The 21,619-nt window shown below is 47.5% G+C and overlaps 2 protein-coding genes across 3 annotated transcripts; one reads left to right on the top strand and one right to left on the bottom strand.

The window, feature by feature from the left end:
* Positions 1-273: 273 nt before the first annotated feature.
* On the bottom strand, positions 274-3,307 carry LOC132335371 (uncharacterized). Of its 2 annotated transcripts, none has more exons than XR_009488648.1 (2): positions 3,054-3,307; positions 274-1,293 (listed from the first exon to the last, which is right to left on the bottom strand). XR_009488648.1 is itself a non-coding variant. In XM_059861857.1 (2 exons), exons 1-2 carry the CDS (start codon positions 3,090-3,092, stop codon positions 1,265-1,267), a joined length of 927 nt encoding a protein of 308 aa, XP_059717840.1. In that variant the 5' UTR covers positions 3,093-3,307; the 3' UTR covers positions 274-1,264. The 2 variants fall into 2 exon arrangements, 1 of the variants encoding a protein (XP_059717840.1); XM_059861857.1 differs by having other exon boundaries at positions 2,195-3,307.
* A 100-nt stretch (positions 3,308-3,407) lies between these two features.
* On the top strand, positions 3,408-21,059 carry GPR139 (G protein-coupled receptor 139). The gene is made up of 2 exons (XM_059861840.1): positions 3,408-3,603; positions 16,301-21,059. Exons 1-2 carry the CDS (start codon positions 3,483-3,485, stop codon positions 17,233-17,235), a joined length of 1,056 nt encoding a protein of 351 aa, XP_059717823.1. The 5' UTR covers positions 3,408-3,482; the 3' UTR covers positions 17,236-21,059.
* Positions 21,060-21,619: the final 560 nt, after the last annotated feature.

The raw sequence follows: 21,619 nt of genomic DNA, 5'->3' as shown, positions 1-21,619 counted from the left end.
AAGTACATCCACCTGTTATTGTTATGTAGCATGTCATGATAACAATAAACTGCTCTTAGGAAAAGAATAAACATCATTCACTGTCTAAGCATGTGGCTGTCTAGGAGATGAGCTTCAGGAACTGCTCTCCTCAAGGCTCCAGAGGCATCTGTCTCTTAATTCAGCAGCAGAGCAGTGCCCTCCTCACTGTGGCCCTGATGTTACACATAAATGTCATTCCTTTAGAAAACAGCGAGAAGCTTAAAAATAAATACCTGTAAGTAGAAGCAAGCATTGTGGTTAGCTTTGAATTGGCTTTATTGACATTTCTGTCTGGGGTTCTGTTACTGCACAATTCAGAGAGCAGAACAACCAAATTAATTTCATTTAGGCCAAAAGTGGTTTGAAGTTGTTTGAAGGACAAAACCCCCTCCAAATACCATTTACACACAGAACACAAGAGCAATCTGCACCTTTAGTTTGGGCCCTTAATTCTGATACATGACAAAGAATTTCACTAATTTTACCTCAGTGAAGCCAAAGCAAATCAGATGTGGAAACCCAGTTCATCCTGCTTTAGAAAATCCTGATGCAGCAAGGCAAAAAAGTTCCTCAAGAAGCTTCAATTAAGCCAACTGAGGTGTGAGGAGCAGATTTACTTTCTGTGGCCTCTCCATTTGCAGGGCAGGAGAGAGGGAACCATTATTGAATGTGAACAAATTTCCCAGTTTTATTCCTCTTACAACCCAGAAACATGTCACGTGCATCAGAGCCTCCTGTGAGGCTCCACTGAGAGTTCCAGGTGGGAAGAGAGGAGAAGATTCTTACTACAATCAGCTCTCCCCAGCACATGAGCAGCTACCTGAACTGTGCCCTGGAGACAATTCTAGCTCTGAGGAAACATATGCTTCTATTGTAGAAATAGCCCTCTCCAGGGAAGCCCTACTGCTCAGGATGTTCAAAACTAGGCCAGACTTAAAAGTGGCAGCAGCACAACAGAAAATAGATGGCAGAGGTTCTTCCTTTGCCTCCAGCTTCTCGTGGCATTTCACTGTTGTTAACTGCAAAGTTGAGAAACTCATAGTGCTGCAAACTGGATGTGGCACTTTTTAACCATCACTTGCTCCACTGCCATCCCCTTCTTTTGTGTTTTGTTTTGCTGATGAGCTTCACTTAGCTTCGGAACAGTGAGTCAGGCTTCCAGCCCTGCTGATACTGCCCCCAAGAAAAGGCTCCAGGAAAAATCACTTCTCTTTCAGGAGGCAATAAAAGATCTCTTTCCTCCTCAGGGATGTTGCAGAAACATGAGAAGAACTTAAAAGAAAAAAAAGAAAGGTTCTATAGCTGGGGGAAAAAACAGACAAAGCTTAATTCACAGGACTTTGTACTACATAATCACCCCCACATAGACTGCTGTATACACTTCTGCTGGTTATTTGAATGAATGCTTTAGAAAATACTCTTTTGAAAAGGAATACATCCACATAAAAGCTGTACCACTGGACTCTAACTTACCTTCATGAAGACATCCACTGAAAAAGCAGAGAAAAACCATATTTTTTCCAGCATGTTTAACCTAGCAAGGTGGACAGCAGTTTCAGTACTGTTCTAAAAGACCTATTAAGCATTTAAGCACGTGAAAAATCTCACTGACTCTCTTAGCAAAGTACTCAAGTCCTCACAAAACCAGAGCCTTACTTGCTTCTGGTTGTGTTTCCAAACAGAAGCTAAACTCCATTTCAAACAAGACCATGGAAATCCAAAGGTGCAGAAGTCCTTACTTAGTCACCTGTTGGTTCACCATTATCCACCCTAAGCAGTCAGATATTTTCAGAGAGTAAGGATCACATCTTTATTTACTTCTGTGAGCCACCTACTGTATCTTGTGTCTATCCCATCAGACACTCCTTGACCAACCTCACACACACTGCACACGTACATCCCTCGTGGCTTTTCCTGGCAGCCTCAGAAACCCAAGGGGTTCTTTCACCTCACAGTGCTGGTCTGTGGGGCTCAACCCTACACACTCTGGGTGAAAACACATCTCGTTTTCTGCTTAGCAGACGTGCACTGTAATGAAACTTCTATTTTATCACTAAAATAATCCTGGACATATTAATGTATTCACAGCAGACCAGCCCACCCAATAGCACAAAGGACAGGACTCAATCACCCCAAAATAACAAGCCTAACTCTAATCCTTTATTAGTTATACCTGGGACTTTGTACTGATGTACACAAGCCTTAAGGAATGGTGAAGAATATTTTAGAAATTCTGATTTCCCTTCATTATTGTCCCCGCTGGAGCTGTCCACGGGGGCGTCCCTGCTGGAGCATGCAGTGTGTCCCCGCTGGAGCAGGGCAGTGTCCCTGCTGGAGGAGGGCTGTGTCCCCGCTGGAGGAGGGCTGTGTCCCCGCTGGAGCACGGCTGTGTCCCCGCTGGAGCACGGCTGTGTCCCCGCTGGAGCAGGGCAGTGTCCCCGCTGGAGCAGGGCTGTGTCCCTGCTGGAGCCGGGCTGTGTCCCCGCTGGAGCCGGGCTGTGTCCCCGCTGGAGCAGGGCAGTGTCCCCGCTGGAGCAGGGCAGTGTCCCCGCTGGAGCAGGGCTGTGTCCCCGCTGGAGCAGGGCTGTGTCCCCGCTGGAGCACGGCAGTGTCCCCGCTGGAGCCGGGCAGTGTCCCCGCTGGAGCACGGCAGTGTCCCCGCCGGAGCAGGGCAGTGTCCCTGCTGGAGCAGGGCTGTGTCCCCGCTGGAGCCGGGCAGTGTCCCCGCCGGAGCACGGCAGTGTCCCCGCTGGAGCACGGCAGTGTCCCTGCTGGAGCACGGCAGTGTCCCCGCTGGAGCAGGGCTGTGTCCCCGCTGGAGCAGGGCAGTGTCCCCGATGGAGCAGGGCTGTGTCCCCGCTGGAGCAGGGCTGTGTCCCCGCTGGAGCAGGGCAGTGTCCCCGATGGAGCAGGGCTGTGTCCCCGATGGAGCAGGGCTGTGTCCCCGATGGAGCAGGGCTGTGTCCCCGCTGCCCGCCCCGTCCTTGACCCGCGGCACCGCGGGGAGAAGAAGGGGACAGTGCAATACTAACCCGGCCCTGCGTTTTGATGCCGCAGACACAAACGCCCATCGCCGGAGGAGCCGCTGCCTCCCCAGGCGGTGCGAGGCACAGCCCAGGGCTGCAGGCAGGCACGCCGCTGGCAGCCCTCGCCTCTGCCCTTCTCCATTGACTCGTGCGCCAACTCGGAGGAAAACCCCTTCTCCTGCTCCTCGCTGCCCACCGGGAAAGCGGCGGCTCCCGGCGGAGATCCCCGCTCGCAGCCGGGCTGGCGGGGGCGGCCCGAGGCGGGGGCCGGTCCCGCCCCGCCCCGCCCGGCCCGGCCCGGCCCCGCCGGCCGCCCGGGGGCCGCGCCATGTGCCGCCGCCCGCCGCGGGGCCGCGCCGCGCTCGCCGCCGCCGCGGAGCGTGCGAGGGGCGGCCCGTGCGGGGAGCGAGCGCCGGCAGCGGGGACAGCGGGTCCATGGAGCACAACCACCTCCACCTCCACAACGGCTCGCTCCTGGCGCACCACCGCTATGGCTGCGGCTTGGGATACGCACCTGTCGTCTACTACAGCCTGCTGCTCTGCCTCGGGCTGCCGGGTGAGTACCGCGGGACGGGGGAGGCTGCGGGGCCCCGGCATCGCCCGCCGGAGCGGGTCCTGCCCGCTGTGCGGGGCGGGGCGGGGGCAGCGCCCGCCGTGTCCTCGGGATGCCCCGGGCTCCGCGTGCCCGGCGGGAACAGCGCGGGCGGTTCGAGCAGCAGCATCTCCCGGACAGCAGCATCCCCCGGACATAGGCATTCCCCGGACAGCAGCATCCCCTGGACAGCAGCATCATCTTCCCGCCCGGAGGGCTGCCGTCCCGGCTCTGCCTCCCTCGCCGGGGTTTGTCCCTGCCCGCCCTCGCCCTCCCCCCCGGCTTCGGGCATCCTGACTTTGAACTTGACACACAGAGTCAGCCTGTCGCGAAGTTTGTGCCATTGCCGTTTTGGCCATGCAGTACCAGAGCGGTACCCAGACGGTCGGGTCCCCAGCGATCACCTGCCCGGCCGGCAGTGAGCACAAGTGCAGCTGCAGAGTTTTTCTGCTGCAAATCCCCACCCGACTCAGTGGGGCAGGGCTGGCTTTAGGAAGGGACACGCCACCACCATGGAACTTGACTGGGGAAGGAGCATGCTGTGAGGAGCTTAGCAGACAGTTGTTATACTCGCGAGCCTGTCCCTGTGGCTGGTGGAGCAGACAGGAGGTAGAAAGTCCAGTCTTGAGGTCAATGCGCTGCAAAGGCAATGGCAATGTTGACGTTGAGACCCCTGAGTGCAGGTACAGGGCTCGGAAGAAAGTCCCAGCTGACAGGCACCAGTCTCCAGAGTGCATAATCCTGAGCAAAATTTCCTGCTTAGAAAGGGGACAAAGACATTATAGAGATGCTTGGAACGGGAAAGGCTAGAGACAGCATAAATAAGGAAGGGAAGCATGTCCCAAGCTTGGATGTGAGCACCTGTGAGACAGCACTGCCAGCACACAGCCCCAGACGTGCAGATGGCACACGAGCATCACATCGGCAGCACTGTCTGAGCCGAGACACGCACTGAGCAGCTGCGTCCTCCCGGAGGGGCTGCCTGGGGCTGCCAGTGAGATGCCTCAGCAGACAGGAGTGAGGGGAGCTGCTGTAGTCAGAGCTGCCATCCAGCACTGCTTGGGTGCACAAACAGCGTGTCTTGCTCACTGGCTTAATACCTCCAGCCTGAGAGTGACTTAGAGTGATCCCAAGGACAGGTAGAATAAGTTGGGAAAAAGTTCTGGTGCACCAAGGAGAATTGGTATTTTAAGGGTGTGGTAGAGTTTGGTTGTGTCTGTGCAGAGGTACACATTTTAAGTGCTGTGTGGAATGGCAAGCAGCAATGATAGGTAATAGTCTACAGTTTCTAAATTCTTGTTCGCCTCAATTCCTTCTTCAAGCAAGTATTTCATAGAAAAATTTTTAATCAGACATGAAGAGAAGCCTGCCTCTGAGCAGCATGCATGCAATTACCACTCTCCATATGAATTGATGTGCTTTGTGTTGTTTTGGTTTGGGTTTTTTTCCCCCGTTTCTGGCTCGTAATTAAAATTTGCCAATTGACTAATAGTTCAGAGAACTGGAAAGTTAAGTCCTGTATTTACCCACAGAGGATGCAGGGCACAGGCAAGTATCTGTGCTCCAAAACATTGATGAGTTTTAGCCTGACCTCAAGAGACCCAGCCAGCAAGGATAGGAGGTAGTTTCCTCTTTATTAATTTCTCAGGGGCTGCTTAGATGCCCATAGTAATGACAGGCTCTGATTTCAGCACCAGTCCCCTAAGAACTGAGCAAGACCCTTTCAGGATTATCAGGTGAAGCAGTTGTCATGAAGCACTCTGTGGCTAAGCTTGCCTTTGTGTGTTTCTGAAATGGGGAAAAGTCTTGCATGCACAGACAAGAAAAATTATTTAATGAACATTCTGCACATACTTGCACCAGCTCCCTGAGGATACTGCATTATAATTACAGACCTAACACTGTCATTCTAAGAACATGGTTAAAATCAGACATGGTCCAAATTAGCAGTGGTCTCCTGCATTTCTCAAGGGATCAGACATCAGTTGATTAGGGCAGTGGCACTGCTGCCAGTGCTTAACAGCACTAGCCAAAGAATGTGGTGCTGAGTTCTGTGGGCTTAGATCAGGTGTGGATGTGTCCAGAGCACATTGAGGACAGCATTGGCACTGACACCTGGACTCACTGCACATGTACAGTATGCTGAGAAAATGCACAGCGTGCTGAGTGCATGAGAAATTCATGAGGCTGCTCAGAGATGAGAACAAGCTGGATGTGCTTAGGGGAAGACTCACACAGCCAGGCTTCATTGAGGATGGGGCACAGGGTGACACCAGTGTTAAAGAGCTTTTCATGTTTTAATTTGAAGCTGCTCTTTAGTTTTTTTTAAGCATTAGAAATTTGTAAAGGTAGCAGATTTTGTTAGCTGTTAGAAAAAGAGTCCTGAACTACGTGGGATCTTAATTAGCTCAGTGTGATGCCAAGAATTTAAGAGAAACCCTGTCTAGGATCTGTCCTCAAACACAGCAGTAGTGCAGTGTTTTGCTGAAATGGAAAGAGTTAACTCCTTGCCACAAATCTTGGAGAAAGACTGAGGAGAAGAGAAGCCAGTTAACTGTTTCTACCTTTCCTGCTGTACTGTCTGAAGGAAATTTCACTAACTCAACAACTCCACTTTGAGGCCAAGCGCTGCCAGGCCTGGCTGTGTGTGCAGGAGAAGCATCCTCTGCCTCCTGCCCTTGCATAAACCAGGCACCTCAGCAGACCCTGCTCTCAGCAGTGGCTCCTTCTCCCTCTCTGTTCAACCAGCCACCAGAAAGACTGTAAAAAGCAGAGAGGAGAGAGAGCAAAAAGTGAACTCCCTTCAGCCCTGCTCAGCACACAGAGGCAAGGGCCAGGCTGCACCCACAGAGGCACCACTGCACGCTGACCCTGCACGGCTGGTACTGCACCCCAGGTGGCTGCAGCTCTGCCAGGGGTCATTGTGTCTTCAGACAGCTCGGCCAGGAGGCTGCTTCTTTTCCCTCTAAGCAGAGGCTGGTAGGACAGAGACAGTTTTCTGAAACTTGTTTTGAGTGCAGGAAAAGGTGTCCCACAGGTACGTGGTCCTGCTACCAGGAATGGGGTGTCTCAGGATCAGGCTGCAGGGAACAAGGAGAAAATGCCAGGCAGAGGCACTGGGGAAGGTTTTATGGAGCATTTATGGAGCTATTCTGCAGCCCCTGCTCTGTTAACCCTATATTCCCCTTGCCTGTCAGAGAGAACCTCTGAAGCACCTGCAGTTAGCTGGGAGGCAAGAGAAGGGCTGGAAAAAGTCTTACTAGAAGAGTTTCTTGCTTTAGTGAGGGAAAATGCGAGGAAAGGGATGGTGTTGGATGTGGAGGAGGGAATAAATTGCTCTGATTCAGTCCAAGAGGGGGCTGGTAAAGGTGAGAAAGCAAAGATCAACAAGTACCACTCTCAGTCGGTCCCTTTGTCAATAAGAGCTGCACAAAGCAGCTGCACCAAAGAGCTCCTTCTGTGGTGGGGCCACTAAACACAACCAAGAAGGTCAGGCACAGAAGCAGCACTGCTTGCTGCAGACACCTGGCTTTGACCTTGATTCCTGCTACATTAGGAGGAGCAGCAGCAATGGAGTTGCCTTGCATGCAATCACTTTTCCATAAGGAATGGAGTGTATTGCTGCTGAAAGGACAGAGCATCACCATTTCCTAGATCAGGGTCTGGCCTGATCCAAGTTCCCAGGGCTCATCTCCTCCTGACAGTGTGAGAGGCAGAGTGAAATTTGGCTTCCTTAGCCAGTCCCAGTGGGATTGCTGGTTCCATTTGCTCCGCAGTCAGTTTCCTACCTGGGATGTGCCTTGGCTCTGGGGATCACTGCATTCCAGTGACCCAAAGCACAGCACCTTTACAGCATCTCCAGGAGGCAACAGACTCACAGCAATTTCCCAGGGAAGTTCCACTCCAAACTTCAGGAGCCTAGTCCATAACTGCTTCTTTTATTTGTGCTTTAGGCTTTTGCAGTAAACCAGTCATACTGATCTAAATGTAGATTCAGGACTTCACAAGCTTGGGAAAGCAGCCTGGATGGGCTTGGATGCTCCCAGCTGGAAGGTGTGAACAGGTAGAGTTCATGTCAGACCTGCTGCTGAACAAGGTGACGTGGAGATGTGGACAGCCTGGGTCATTGAAAGCCCAGCCAGGCACAGAGTGCGTTCACAGGGCTCCACGTGGAGGGAGAGAAGCTGCAGTCCTGACCTGGAGGAAATTGTCAGCTCAGCAGGGGTGCCTAACTGGTTTAACACTCTGTGAAGAGACAGATACGTGTTGTGGATCTTGCCCTAACAGATGACAGATTGGCTGTCCTGGCACAGCAAGGCAGATGTTTCCTAGGGTGTTGGATTGACACATGGATGCACTGTGCCTGTGCAAACTGCAGTGTAGTCACAGGCATAGGAAAGATGGAGACCTGATCCTTTTGGAGCCTTCTCTCTATATAAAGTTTGGAATAAGGAGGCTGTCTGATGTGCATGACTGGGTCATCATCCTGGCAGGGCAGGTCCTGTTGGTGGGCAGAGCAGCCCTGCTCAAGAGACCACCACCATGCAGCAGCCCAGCTGTGTTCCCTGCACCCCTCAGCTGTGTGGGGGAACGAGACCTGAAGGGCATTGCTGTCCCTGTGCCACAGCTGTGACCCACCTGGTACCACGAGCAGTAAGGGGGACAGCCAGCAATGTTTGTTGGTGACTCACATGGTGTGTAGTAGCAGTAAATGCCAAAGCAGGCAGAGGTAGGTGTACACAGAGCACACAGCACTGTGAGTGTCTGACTCCTTTTGGATTCTTGCCATCTGCTGCCTAGTATATTCTTCTGCAATCACTGTGCAGGCTTCTGATTAAAGAGACCATTTCCAACACCTGGATAAATAGCCTTTCTCATAGCAGCACACCTGAAAAATAGAAGTGCTAAAGGAAGATCTGAAAATATGAGTGGGAGAGTTGTGACAATGTAGAGTTATGACCTTGAAAAAACAGCACTCCTGCTGCTGCTCATTAGTGAATAAGAACCAAACCCTCCTGAGACCTGATTCAACCACCCTTTTTACTCAGAGGCCATATATTCTCTGACTTAAAATCTGAATTGGATGCAAGGCCAGTACATTGCATCCTATTAAAAAGGGGACAAATAGGTTGCCAGAACTTTAGCTTGACTATTGGAGCAACTGAAGGGCATTACAGCTCATTTACAGTAGCAGTACTGGACAGAGGGGAGCAAAACTGCTGCTAACACGCCTAAAATGAGTCATTTCCTATAGTAAAATGAATGCTTGTTCTTTAGGAGAGAAAAACCATTATGAAAAATAATAGATTCATTCTGTTCCTGCACAGAACTGGTGACAGCAAGGTGTGCAGATGGGAGTGATTTCGTTTGGTCAGTACATATGGAGCCTGTAGCTGCTAAAATCTTGCAGCCTGAAAGACAGCATGTGGCTGAATCCATGCTAATGCATGGATTGGGGAGATGTTGATTGTACATTTCTGGATGTCACTAGACAGAGTGCAATTGCTAACTTTGGATTTCTTCTGCCACGTCAGTAGGAAGCAGCACTGTCAGGGCTGTAATGATAATGAGGTGCCATATTTGGGAGGCTCAGCAGACTATGAAGTGCACAACCTTGCATGGCAGGCTGCTAAAATGGATTGGAAAGGAAAAACTCCAAAGTACATTTTTTCTTGAAATGACAACGACACAAAAGAGAGAGCACAGCCAGTTTCCACGGTAGGTGGGTAATGCAGAGCCCCCAGTTGTTAAGAAGTCAAAACATTCAGAAGCATTAGGCAGTCTAATATCCTGCTGTTCTTAATCCACCCCCTTACTTAGTTCTCTCCTCCTCATCCTCTTTCTGCTCCCTTCTGTGAAATGGGGGTGAATCAGCAGAAACGAGCCAGCAGAAGGCCTTTAACCACACACGTCACAGTTCAGTGTGGGCAAACAAACAACACGGAGATCTCCTGGTGGGGTGTGTGCTCTGCTTTCACATGCCAAGGGCAAAGCCATCCCTGCCCACAAGAGCTTCCACCTGCTGTTTCAGGTGGTCTTTTTGAGCCTAAAATCTCTTTTCTCATTAGCTTTGAAACACCAGAAAAGGAAACAAAGCCAAAATTCACTCCTTGAGCACAGGAGGCCTTACACACAAATCACCTTTCATTTTGCAGAATGTGGATATGTACTTACAGATACTAAAACCCAATGTCTTAAGTGCCCTTGCTGCTGTTCTTGGGGTGATTTTGTGGGAGAAGATGGTATTGGGTTGCCCCTCAGGACCTCAGTGTGGTTGTGCAGAGAGAATGGAGTGCAGGCAGCCAAGCAGGACTAGAATCAGCAGTCCAGAAGATGACCAAAAAGAATTTTATCCCTCTATCCATGGAAGAAAAGTGAAGCTTGCCTGTTGTAACACTGAAATCTTCCCTTCTACCACCTGAAACAGAGTCCCTGCAATGTACAGTCATTAATCCTCTCCATCTTTTCCATCATATGGAGTATTGCCTGCATGGACAGGTGCTCCAGAGGTTGCTTTGGGTCTCAAGACAAATCACCTGTCAGTCAGTTACATCAGACCAGGATATTTCTCACATATTTGTTCACTCCAAGTGTGTTTTCTTCAGTGTCCTGACTAGCACACTGAAGAGTGATATATCTAGTGAGGATGCAGTATATTCTCTGTGGGGGAATAAAGCCAAACTGCAGTGGTTTTACAAAGTCTGTAATTTCCTGCATACTGTGTAAAATTGGCATAGTGTCTGAGAAAGCTTGGCCATGGGGTTTGCAAGCATGAGCTCCTATTGCATTACCTAATGCTTTAGGAAGACATAAAGACTGGTTTATTTTAGCAAAACCACAATCAAAGGTAAAATCCTCTTAATTATTCATGTTCAGTAAAGAATTCATGGCAATATCCTTATGAAATCACATCCTCTCTCCATCCCAGTCATCCCATGAAGCACCTTTGGCACCTGCCTCAGTACTTTGGCATTTGGTATCAAAAGGGTAGAATGGTTTTGTCACCCTGGAGCTCGAGTTACTCAGCTTGAGACCCCTTACACTGCACTGACAGCCCACATTTAGAAGGCACAGACACCTGCCAAATGAGACACCCAAATTGCCTTGAAAATCCCTGTCTGTCCAGATAAGTTGCATGAATAACCAAATTTCTTTTATGATTTCTGCCTCATTTTGCAGATCACTTTTTCTATTCCCAGCACCAGTTTCCATTAGAAAGCTGTACTGCTCTAGGAGCAAGATGCAAGGCTAGACTTTGAGATGTGCATTTTAGACATTTTTATCCTTGTGTGGGTACCTCTGAATAAGGCTTTGGAGTGGCAGGAGGAATGTCTGGGATTCTTTAGAGACTTTCTGCTCTGTAGGTCCATCTCAGGAAAGGTGGACAAGGAGGGTGAAGATGGCAAGAGGAGAACCAGATCCCTGCTACATTCACACACATATGGCCCCAGTGAGCCCAAAGCAGACCTCACCACATCCTAGCCCAGTGTTCCTTCTGGGCCATTCTCATACTGCAGAAATAGCTCTATTTTATACAGACTACTCCAGGAAAACTCCAGTGGTCTAGGAGAGCCAAAAGCAGCCCAGTGTAATGACACCTTTCTGCCAGACAAGCTGCTGCACTCCAGCCTCTGTGGCTGGCCAGGCTCAGAGGGAGTATCAGCCAGTGGCAGCTCCGTGCCAGTGCCCTCCAACAGGGAGGAAGTGCTTGTGCTGGACTGAAATCCTTCTCTGGCCTCTGTGACCCACTGATGGCTAGTGCCAGCTGCAGTGCAGAGTACCTCATTCACTGCATCCTTCCCCAGAGCCATCTCAGCTAATAAATGCTGTCAGTGAGAAGAATGGCCCCAGAGGCCAGATCTCATTGTCAGAATGTGGCCTCTGGCACTGTCTCATTCACTTGTGACTTGTAAGCACAGGGCCGTGCTGTGTTTTCCCTGGCAGTAGCTAACCCGGGCTCCTGCACACAGGAGGGACTTTGGGCTGTCCTGGGCAGAGCTTGGGCATCCTCTGCCTCCAGGTTCTCTTCCACCCTCAGAACTGGCATGGTCTGTCCCTGCACATGGGATTTTCTAAGCACAAGCCACACGAGGGCCTTTGTACACGATGTGAAATCTCCAGTAGCAACCCTGCATCCGTGCCTACCATAGTTTTATGATGTTCTTTTTTTTTTTTTTTTTGGGCATATATCCCCTCTCCAATCCCTGGGAGATGATGCAGGCACTAGCAGAAGCTGACAGCTCTTCCCTCATGGGGTGCCTTGCTGTGTGCTGTTTGACAGCACTCAGACAGCTGAACAACAAATAAATCCATTTATTTTCAAAAATCAATCCTCAGAGGAACTCCCTGGGAAGACAAAACTTGTATTGCACTAATTATATTCTATAAAGTATCCCTTTATGCTTCACAACAGTTTAAGGAAGGAATTCAGGATATGATAATAAAAGAGAGGAACAGACTGAAGCACTGTTCAGTCTGTCCCCATCTGCTCTAGTGCTGAGTTTGATCTACATCGGTTGTAAGAGGAAAATGTGGACTCACCCTATCTTCTTTCAGGGCAAGCAGCATCCAGAGGTCATTTAAAAATACCACATAACCAGCTATAGCCAACATGAGTAATTATAATGTATTTACATGGCCACAGTATTCTTGTTTGGTTTTTTGGGTTTTTTTGGGTTTTTTTTGTTAATAACTTCTGTTATGTAGCACCTTTGTCAGAAATCACCCATTGTCATCAGCTTCTCCAGAGAGCTCCCACGCTAAATAAGGGCTGAATGCCATCCTTATCTCCAGTCTGATAGCTATTGGTGAGCAGCTGTGTTAGGAACCTTTGTCAGATCTGCCTGCTGGACACAGTACCTGTTTACATTTGAATATTGCCTCCTAGCTTAGAGGTAATCATCTATTTCCATCGAGCCAGAACATCCCTTTTTTTCCACAGCTTTTTTTTAGCATATTGTACTTACAGTCTTGGAGTTCTTAAATCTGAAAAGGAGGTGTTACTAACATTTTTTCTGAAGCAACTTAAAATTTCCCATTTGTAAGCTGTCTCTCTGTGCCAGTCAGGTGACTACTGCTAAGCCTGCAGAGAAGTTTCACACATTACACAATAATTTGTGGTGATCCTAGCAACAACTGGGTTGGTAAAAGGTGTCCATTATATTCCATGACCTCATGTTTATCATGCTCAGTGAGCAGCACTCATGGCTACTCCATGTAGGTAGTTTATAAAGCTGAACTGCTGAACCACAGAACCACCTTGTTCCCAATGCAGGGAGCTGCTGCTTGTGTTGTAAAGGCCACTTGACTGCACAGGCTGCTGTGTACTTGCAAAGTGCTCTCAATCCAAAAAAAAAACCAAAACAAAACCCACAAATAAAGCCCAGAACTGTGCCTATTTCTTCTTTAGGCAGATACAATCACTCCTGCTTAAGCTCACATGCAGTGAAAATAGTGACTGAAAGGAGCTCTTCAAATCCCCTGCAAAGGCTGTGTTTAGACACTATTTGAGTGATGTCTGTCATCCATGAAATGAGAAGCTGGGGGCAAAACTGTGTCCTGGGACACAGGCACTGCTTTGAGGCACAGAGGACTGCCCAGGCTCTGCAGCCAAGGCAGCACAGCTTTGGTATGGGAAATAAACCCAAACCCACACGGGGTCCAAAGTTACTCCTAAAGGAAGATCCCTCTCAGACACAAAGGACCTCAATGGCATGGATTTTGGTGCTGCAGTTTGTACTCAGAAGCTGATAAAATCAGAAGAGATGTCAAAGGAGGGATGTAGGTGTCCTGTGATGAAGTCTGCCTGAGTTAGAAGGTTGCCTTAGAAGCAGCCTAGAACGAAGGTGTTTGGGTATCAGAGACCTTTGGATGCTGTGTTTCAAATGTCTCATGTCCTCATGCCTGGAGGGAAAGATTTGAGACTGCCATTTTGTACAGCTGCTTCTAAATCTGCCAGCAGCACCTCAAGGCTTCAGCCAGCTAGTCCCCAATCAAGCCCTGGTTCTCAAACAGATATTTATAAATTCAGAATACTGCACTGCAGCAAGTGATGCTGTCATAAATTCCCATCTGTCATCCCCTAATCATCTCCCAGCACAGTGATCAATCTCTTTCAAATTCAAATGATCTTATCCACTTAGTATCTAGAAAATGCACTGCAAGAAATGGGCAGTGTACCATCCAGGACAATTTAAGTGTGCTGACCTATCCAGCAGCTGTATGTAGCTCCACCTACATTACAGCAGAGACAAATATTTTTATATCTCCATCAGCATCATCATCTCTGCCATAGTTCTCATCACAGACTACCATGCTAGTGCAAGAATTAGTGCCAGCAAGGTTAAAATACGGTCACAAATACTCTTCTATCACCCTTCACCCTCAGGAGGTAATTTTTGCCCACAGGAGAGCAGCACACTGAGGGGACACTCAGGAGTTACTGAGAGACTGGCACAAGGACACAGTTGGTCACAGAGTGGTGTGCCCACCCACTTCCCATTTTACTGAGCTTTAGATACTGTTTGAAGACACACCAAAGACCAACTTAACACTGGCTAGGAAATGGATTAAGGACTGAGGCATCCATAGCTCATCTACACTTTCCCCAAAGTTTGCAGCAGGAAAAATACTCACAGACCCTGTGCTAAGACACAGGCATACTGGCAACTTTCTGCTGCACCCCAGAATGTATCTGTTTTCACAAAGTAAATGGTGTTACTATATTTCATATCATCCAGCAAGAAAAAAAGCTCTAATGTGACCCCAGGGAAAGCATTTCCAGTACCAGATACAGTAACCCTTGCAGAAAAAACTGGGTAGATCTCATCTCATGTGTACTTTGTCAGATCAATTTTCTAATCTGGCTCACCAAGCAAGGCTCATTGGCCTTAGATAAATAACTTGCATTTCAACCCACTGCTGTGGCTGGGAACCCTGAGAGAGGCAGGGGCAAAGGGTACAAGGGACTGCTCATAAATCTGCTCCTGTGGCACAACAGAGTGGGGTAAGAAGCAAGCAGCAGGACCCCTGCAATAGAGAGAAAGTGTGAGGAGCAGGGCTGCTGTACCTGCACACAGCATGGCTTCAGCATCCCTGCAGGAGCTGCTCTGGCAGTCAGGCCAGTTACCAGCAGGAACCAGTGCCTTCAGACATGCCCCTTGCTGCTCACTGGCTCCAGCTGCTGGGACTGGAATGAGTGAAATCCAAAGGATTTAAAGAGAAGATGCACCCCATGGGTCACATCCAATATCTGTGAAGCTGAGCCAGTCAGCCTGGCTGGCCAAAACCAGCAGTGGCTGCAGAGCCATGATAAACACTCCAGCTCGAGGATTTCCTTGACAGTCCATCACTCACTGCATCTCCAGGGCTCATCAGCAGGCACAGCAGAGACATTTCTCAGCAAGGAAGTGAAAAATGACACAGCAGTTCTGGCTGTATCACCTCTTGTCTCCCACGTCTGCACTGAGCTGAAATCAATGCAGTTGAATTCACGTTAATGGAGGACAGAACTGGGAAAATTCCCCTGAAGGCAATTTGAGACAGAACCACTGGAAAGATCGTGCTTCTTTTTTTTTTTTTTTTTAATATAGGAAAAGAGTCAGTTCATTGTCATGTTTGGTTTAGTATTTTTTTTTCCAAGATACAAAATTAATACATTCAGTTAACACAGAAATAGGTGAGGGCTGTTAGTCAGGATCATTCACTCTGCTGCAGTTCATTTCCCTGGTGGCAGAAATCTGCTCCCAGACAGCAGGCTTTGAAGGCATTCATGAAGGAGGAAGTTTTTTCAGTGCCAAGTAAAACAGTTTTTAAAAAACAAGCATTTTCAGTTGTAGGACGTGTCGTAGGCTATCATTACCTTTATGTTACCAACTTCCTTTTTCTCTGGTTTAAAGGAGTCTTTACAATTATTGTTGATTTATTTTGGGAAATCCATCAAAGCTGGCAGAAATGTTTGAAGCACTGAATGCTCAGAAGAGGTGATTTACAGAACTTGGGAAAGTATCAACTACAAGCATTTGGCAGTCTCTTGTACAGTAAACCAGATCTCTGATTTTTAAGCACTTCTTCAAGTATTCTAGCCAAGTGATACCAGCCTCTGATGGGAACAATCTTGTCTGTCTCATTCTAGCCAAACTGATAGTAGGAATAATAGGATTTTTTTTTTCCAATTCAAGACTGCACAGTAAGTTCTAGTAAACAAGAGGAAGTAGTTAAAATTTGGCTACACCTTAGTGCTCCAGCAAATCTCTCAAGTACTACAAGGGCTGTTTATATTCACTACCTTTCTCATTCATCCCTTGTTATATGAAAAAGTACAAAAAGTAAGGTGGGAAATAAGAATAAATGTGTGAGTGAGCTTTTTTCCTCCTACCACTCCCTTTGTGTGCTCAGACAGGAGTCCCAGCACTCCCTTGCTCAGGGGGTGGATTCCACAGCTGAGAGCAGGGCCACATGCTCCTGTCATTGCAACATCTTCTTCAGAGAAAACACCAGTCGGGTGTTTCTCTGAAAACACCCGACTGGGATGTTTTCCTTTTGGTTTCTTGAACTTTATTAAGGTGGTCATGTTGCCAAGTGCTTGAACAACTTCAAGGAAGCACTCAGAAAATGTGATGTTACATCTTAATAGCCTAACTCTGTGTTTCTTTCTCCACAGCAAACATCTTGACAGTCATCATCCTCTCGCAGCTTGTAGCTCGCAGGCAGAAGTCCTCCTATAATTACCTTCTAGCTCTAGCTGCTGCCGACATCCTGGTTCTCTTCTTCATCGTCTTTGTTGACTTCCTCATGGAAGACTTCATCTTAAACAAACAGATGCCTCAGGTACTGGACAAAATAATCGAGGTTTTGGAGTTTTCTTCCATCCACACGTCGATTTGGATCACGGTCCCGCTGACCATCGACCGCTACATCGCCGTGTGCCACCCCCTCAGGTACCACACGGTCTCCTACCCCGCCCGCACCCGCAAGGTCATCGTCAGCGTCTACGTCACCTGCTTCCTGACCAGCATCCCCTACTACTGGTGGCCCAACATCTGGATTGAAGACTACATCAGCACGTCCATGCACCACGTCCTCATCTGGGTGCACTGCTTCACTGTGTACCTGGTGCCCTGCTCCATCTTCTTCATCCTGAACTCCATCATCGTGTACAAGCTGCGGCGAAAGAGCAATTTCCGCCTGCGAGGGTACTCCACGGGGAAAACAACAGCCATCTTGTTTACTATAACTTCTATTTTTGCCATACTGTGGGCACCAAGAATAATCATGATATTGTATCACCTCTACGTGTCTCCTATAAACAACAGCTGGCTGGTCCATATTGTGTCGGACATCGCCAATATGCTGGCGCTGCTGAACACTGCAATTAATTTCTTCCTCTACTGTTTTATTAGCAAAAGATTTCGCACAATGGCAGCTGCCACCTTGAAAGCCTTCTTTAAGTGTCAGAAGCAACCTGTGCAATTCTATACAAACCATAACTTTTCCATAACGAGCAGCCCTTGGATTTCCCCAGCCAACTCTCACTGCATCAAAATGCTTGTTTACCAGTATGATAAGAATGGGAAGCCTATAAAAATATCACCATGAAAAGGCCAATAGTTGGAGTTTCTGGGCACAAGTTCCTTTCAAGTGGTTACATCTTCAGGATGTAATTTTCTGAAATGGCTTTTTTGAAGAGAGGTCATTTGATTTCATTTCCCTGGGCAGCCAGGGGCAGATCAGACTGTCGGGAGGAAACAGGAGCACTTGATTTTAGGAGCAAAAGTGAGAGGGCAAACACCTCCATCTCTTATATAGCATTTTGAATATGCTTCTGAGTTCAAGTCTTAGTGTTCAGTCACACTCAAATGTTTTGCATCCCAACACCCGTGCAATCCAAAGTCATCAGAAGGTCAAAGCCACAGCAGTGTTTAATTACAACCTTTTAAAACACAACAAAACCTTACTTGACCATCAGTTTGCTATTGAGAAAGTAAACAGATGCTTTTGTGTACTGTGGAAGGTGCCATTTCTGGAGTGTGCACTTGCCAAAAATGATGTGTTGATTCTGGCATGAAATGCCCCCAGACACAGTTGTGCTGTCAAGGCCTCCTTGCAGGAGGCAGTGTGTGAGACACAAAAGGTGACAAGCCTGATTTTTGTTCATTTGAACAAGCTTGAGGACTGATACAGTACCTGTTGCAGCCTTGGCATGGAAAGCAATCCTGCAAGCTGCCAATATTTGTGTGTTTTAAGTTGTTATTTAAGAATGTGACTGGGACAGGGGAGCTTGAGGGAGGGAGGGATGTTTCTAGAGCCAAGAACAAAAGCAGCATCTTTCCCCAAATATTTCAATCATGGTGTCTAAGGACTTTGAAGGGTGAAACCAAGTCCTGCCTAAAGCAGAGCTCTCACTGAAGCTGCTACTGTGAGCAGTGACCAAAGCCTTCAAGTTCCTTCTTAATCACAGATTCTCAGTTATCCCCCATGTTCAGGCCTTTAGGGATTAACATATAAAACCCTAAATTTAAGATTTTCTTCTGATGGATGATGCTATCCTATTGCAAATTTGCCATTTAGTTGTTTAAAAAAAAACCCCAAAAAACCATGAAAGAAATTCATTAAATACCCAACAGCAGTAAAAACATTGGAGCCTTAGTTTAAGCTGATCTAGGTATTCCACTTATTTAGAGGAGGTTAGCTTCTCTTCCTTCACACTCAAAAACCAGCATTCCATCAATGCTGAGTGTAGAAAATAAGAGATTTACAGGAAGGCTGAAAATGCATTTCTTTTCATTTCTTTCCCTTTCAGATCTTGGCACGTGGTCTCTGGGAGCCACATGCCACAACCTCTTTATTCACTGGGCACTTAGTAGAGACTCACTGGTGTGAGGGCAGTGAAGTGTGTGGTGAACACAAGCCCGGCGTGGTCAGTGCACACAGCAGACCCTCAGGAGCTGCAGGGCAGTGGTAGCTTGGTGCTAACTCTGTGTTTGTGCCTGTGCCCGTCACCAGTGCCAGCAGGGAGCTCGTGGTGCATCAGGAATGAACACAGAGAGGTCCTCTGAGGAGGAATCCAGTCAGTCCTGCTATGGTGGGATCAGAGGGCTGAAAGCATCTCTCTAAAACACATGGATGGCTCAGCTTTGGTGCAAATCCCCTAAGAAATGCCAAGTGAAGTCCTGCGGAGGACAAGAGCCTGGTTCCCTTATGCCACAGAGGTGGTGTTTGCGCGATGCCTGGTACCCACATCCTGCAAGAGCCAACCCCACCAGAGCTGAACTCACCTTCCCCAGAAGGGAATGGCAGCAGAAGGCCCAGGCCATGGACACCAGGCCATGGACACCAGGCTATGGATTCCAGGCCATGGACACCAGGCCGTGGACACCAGGCCGTGGACACCAGGCTATGGATTCCAGGCCATGGACACCAGGCCGTGGACACCAGGCTATGGATTCCAGGCCATGGACACCAGGCCGTGGACACCAGGCCGTGGACACCAGGCCGTGGACACCAGGCCGTGGATAGCAGGCCATGGATAGCAGGCCATGGATAGCAGGCCATGGACACCAGGCCGTGGACACCAGGCTATGGATTCCAGGCCATGGACACCAGGCTATGGATTCCAGGCCATGGACACCAGGCCGTGGACACCAGGCCATGGACACCAGGCTATGGATTCCAGGCCATGGACACCAGGCCGTGGACACCAGGCCGTGGACACCAGGCCCCCAGCACAGCATGGAGACGTGCTCTCCAGAGAGGTCCAGGCTCGCTCAGGGCAGAGAGGGGATGCCCAGGGCCCTCCCAGTGGCAGAGCTGCTCAGCAATTCTCTGGGAGGTGCTGAGGCACCCCAGGGACCCCCCAGAGCAAAGACAGGGGCATGTCAGGGGAAATGGGGGCTGAGGGCAAAGCTGAACCTTTCCAGCCTCACCCACCAGAGGGATGGAATCCATTTCAATGTCCCCAGAGAGAAATGAGGAGCTTCTCAGTCTCTTGGCTCTTCATCCTTGTGATCTCAAAGCTTCACCTTTGCAATAATGAGGTGTAAAAGAGATGCTCAGCCTTGCTGTATCTGTCATGACAAGGTTAAAATTATTGCTCCCTTTATAGTGTTTTACAGAAATGAGTTTTGTGGCCATCCTCCCTGCCCTTCTCTGAGAAACCTCCCCCTGGTCTTTGTCAGTTGATAGTAACCAAAGTTACCTTATGGAAAAGGTACTGTACATTTCATTTTGGAAAAACACTGTATTTATAACTTATTTTTATTCTACATTTGTTATGAGGAATGCTTAATGAATTAAATGTGAATGAGTCTGAAGTGCAATATCTGTATAGATAAGTGGTTCATTTTTGAGAATGTATCTATTGAAAAAATACCTATTTATACAAGAAGTTCACTATTCTACTTAATATAATAGCAACCTTAAAGAAAATAGTGAATGTTTAGGGCTTTTATTTATTAAAAAAATTCAATTAAGTGCATGGCATATGCTGCCATTCACATGCTGTTACTTATTAATTTTTGTAACATAATGTTTATCCTGCAAACTATCAGTGTCATCTGATTTTTTCTGTCCTGATAATGTATTTTTGTAAATTACCATATTTAAAAACAAAAATCTTTCTGTGGTTTTTTTTTCTCTATGAAAAATAACGCATTCAGCTCTTGTAACTTATTTGAAAATCTCACAATCGTTTTCCATACCCTTTTAGGAATGACAAGGTGCAATTTTCATGTACAGTGGATAGATCATTTCACTTCTGCTAATTTAGGGCTTTAAAGGCTTTCTTCCAAAGCCCTTTGAAGTTAAAGGGAATGTTGCTGGTGAGTTTTGTCGTTGGTTTTTCCAATCCCCATCGTTTTAGGAGGGCTTTGGATCAAGCTGTATCTTGTTAGCAAACATTCAAAGCCTTCTTAGAGTCCAGTCTGGATAATAAAGCCTTGACTTTTTAGTCTGCCATATGGGAGCTGCTGTTGATAATACTTGCCTTATTTTTGGTTGTGTGAAGCATCTTGCAATGACTGTTGCTAACTAGCCATTGTCTTGCTGTATTATTTGTACCTCCTAATTTTCCAATAGTAAAAACTTAACCAAGCACATGTAGTGTCATTATTTAGGGAAAAAGTATCCTGGAGACAAAACCATCTTTGTTGTGGAGATGGTCTTTTGTACTCTAATTTATATTTCAAATATCTACGATTAGAAAAAATAAGCTGTGAATGGACAGTTTTACAATTACTTATAGGTATACATTCTTGAAGACCACAACTAGGAACAAAATACTTTTTAGATGAGTTGCTGGTATATAAAATTATGGGACCTATCACCTATTTAAATTGTGAATATTGATATTTTCATAAGTAGACAATATATTGTGTTTGATGAACTTGTTTGTATTATAATAAATTATGGTGCATAACTTATAACTGTGTTTGTAGCTATTGTTTGATTTATGGATTCTTATAATACTTCTGATTTATAGATACTTATGATACACTTCAAATAAGAGATAGAAGGTAGATTGTGAACCTCAGGAGACTGCACGTGGAAGAAACCAAACATTTTTTCAAATGAACACTGCAGATTTCATACCCCCAGCAAATGTAAAACTATCTGGGATCAAGCTTCTTATTTCTCTGGAGAAGTAAAAGGACATGAAAAGGACAAAAAATACTAAAACTAAGCTGAGAATAGAGAAGAACCTGACCAGAAAATCCAAGAGATCAGAAGAGATCAAGAGACCAGAAAATGTCTTAGAGATCAAACACTGAAGGGTTAAGCACACTGAGAGGACCATGCAGGAAGTGCTTGTCAGATTTCCCTGCTGTAAAAGGCTTGGGAACAGGTTTTAAAATACAGCTTCAAAGAGACAAATGAGGGGAAAGAGGCACTGTCAGACTTGATGGAGCTTATCAGAGTTGTTCCTTAAGGAAGGAGCCTGGGGTCTGCCTGTCTTGATACTTTCATTAACAGCTGTGGCATGAGA

This window comes from Haemorhous mexicanus, chromosome 17, assembly GCF_027477595.1.
Source record: "Haemorhous mexicanus isolate bHaeMex1 chromosome 17, bHaeMex1.pri, whole genome shotgun sequence".
Classification (NCBI taxonomy): Eukaryota; Metazoa; Chordata; class Aves; order Passeriformes; family Fringillidae; genus Haemorhous; species Haemorhous mexicanus.
The sequence above is the reverse complement of the archived record's forward strand: the minus strand, read 5'-3'. Positions and strand labels throughout refer to the sequence as shown.

Excerpts from the sequence above, each read along its gene's own strand:
- LOC132335371 (XM_059861857.1), bottom strand. The coding sequence starts at position 3,092 with ATGGGCGTTTGTGTCTGCGGCATCAAAACGCAGGGCCGGGTTAGTATT. Across the intron at positions 1,294-2,194 it reads ACATCAGTACAAAGTCCCAG|TTCTTCTCATGTTTCTGCAA; the intron begins GTATAACTAATA and ends TTTTCTTTTAAG.
- GPR139 (XM_059861840.1), top strand. The coding sequence starts at position 3,483 with ATGGAGCACAACCACCTCCACCTCCACAACGGCTCGCTCCTGGCGCAC. Across the intron at positions 3,604-16,300 it reads GCTCTGCCTCGGGCTGCCGG|CAAACATCTTGACAGTCATC; the intron begins GTGAGTACCGCG and ends CTTTCTCCACAG.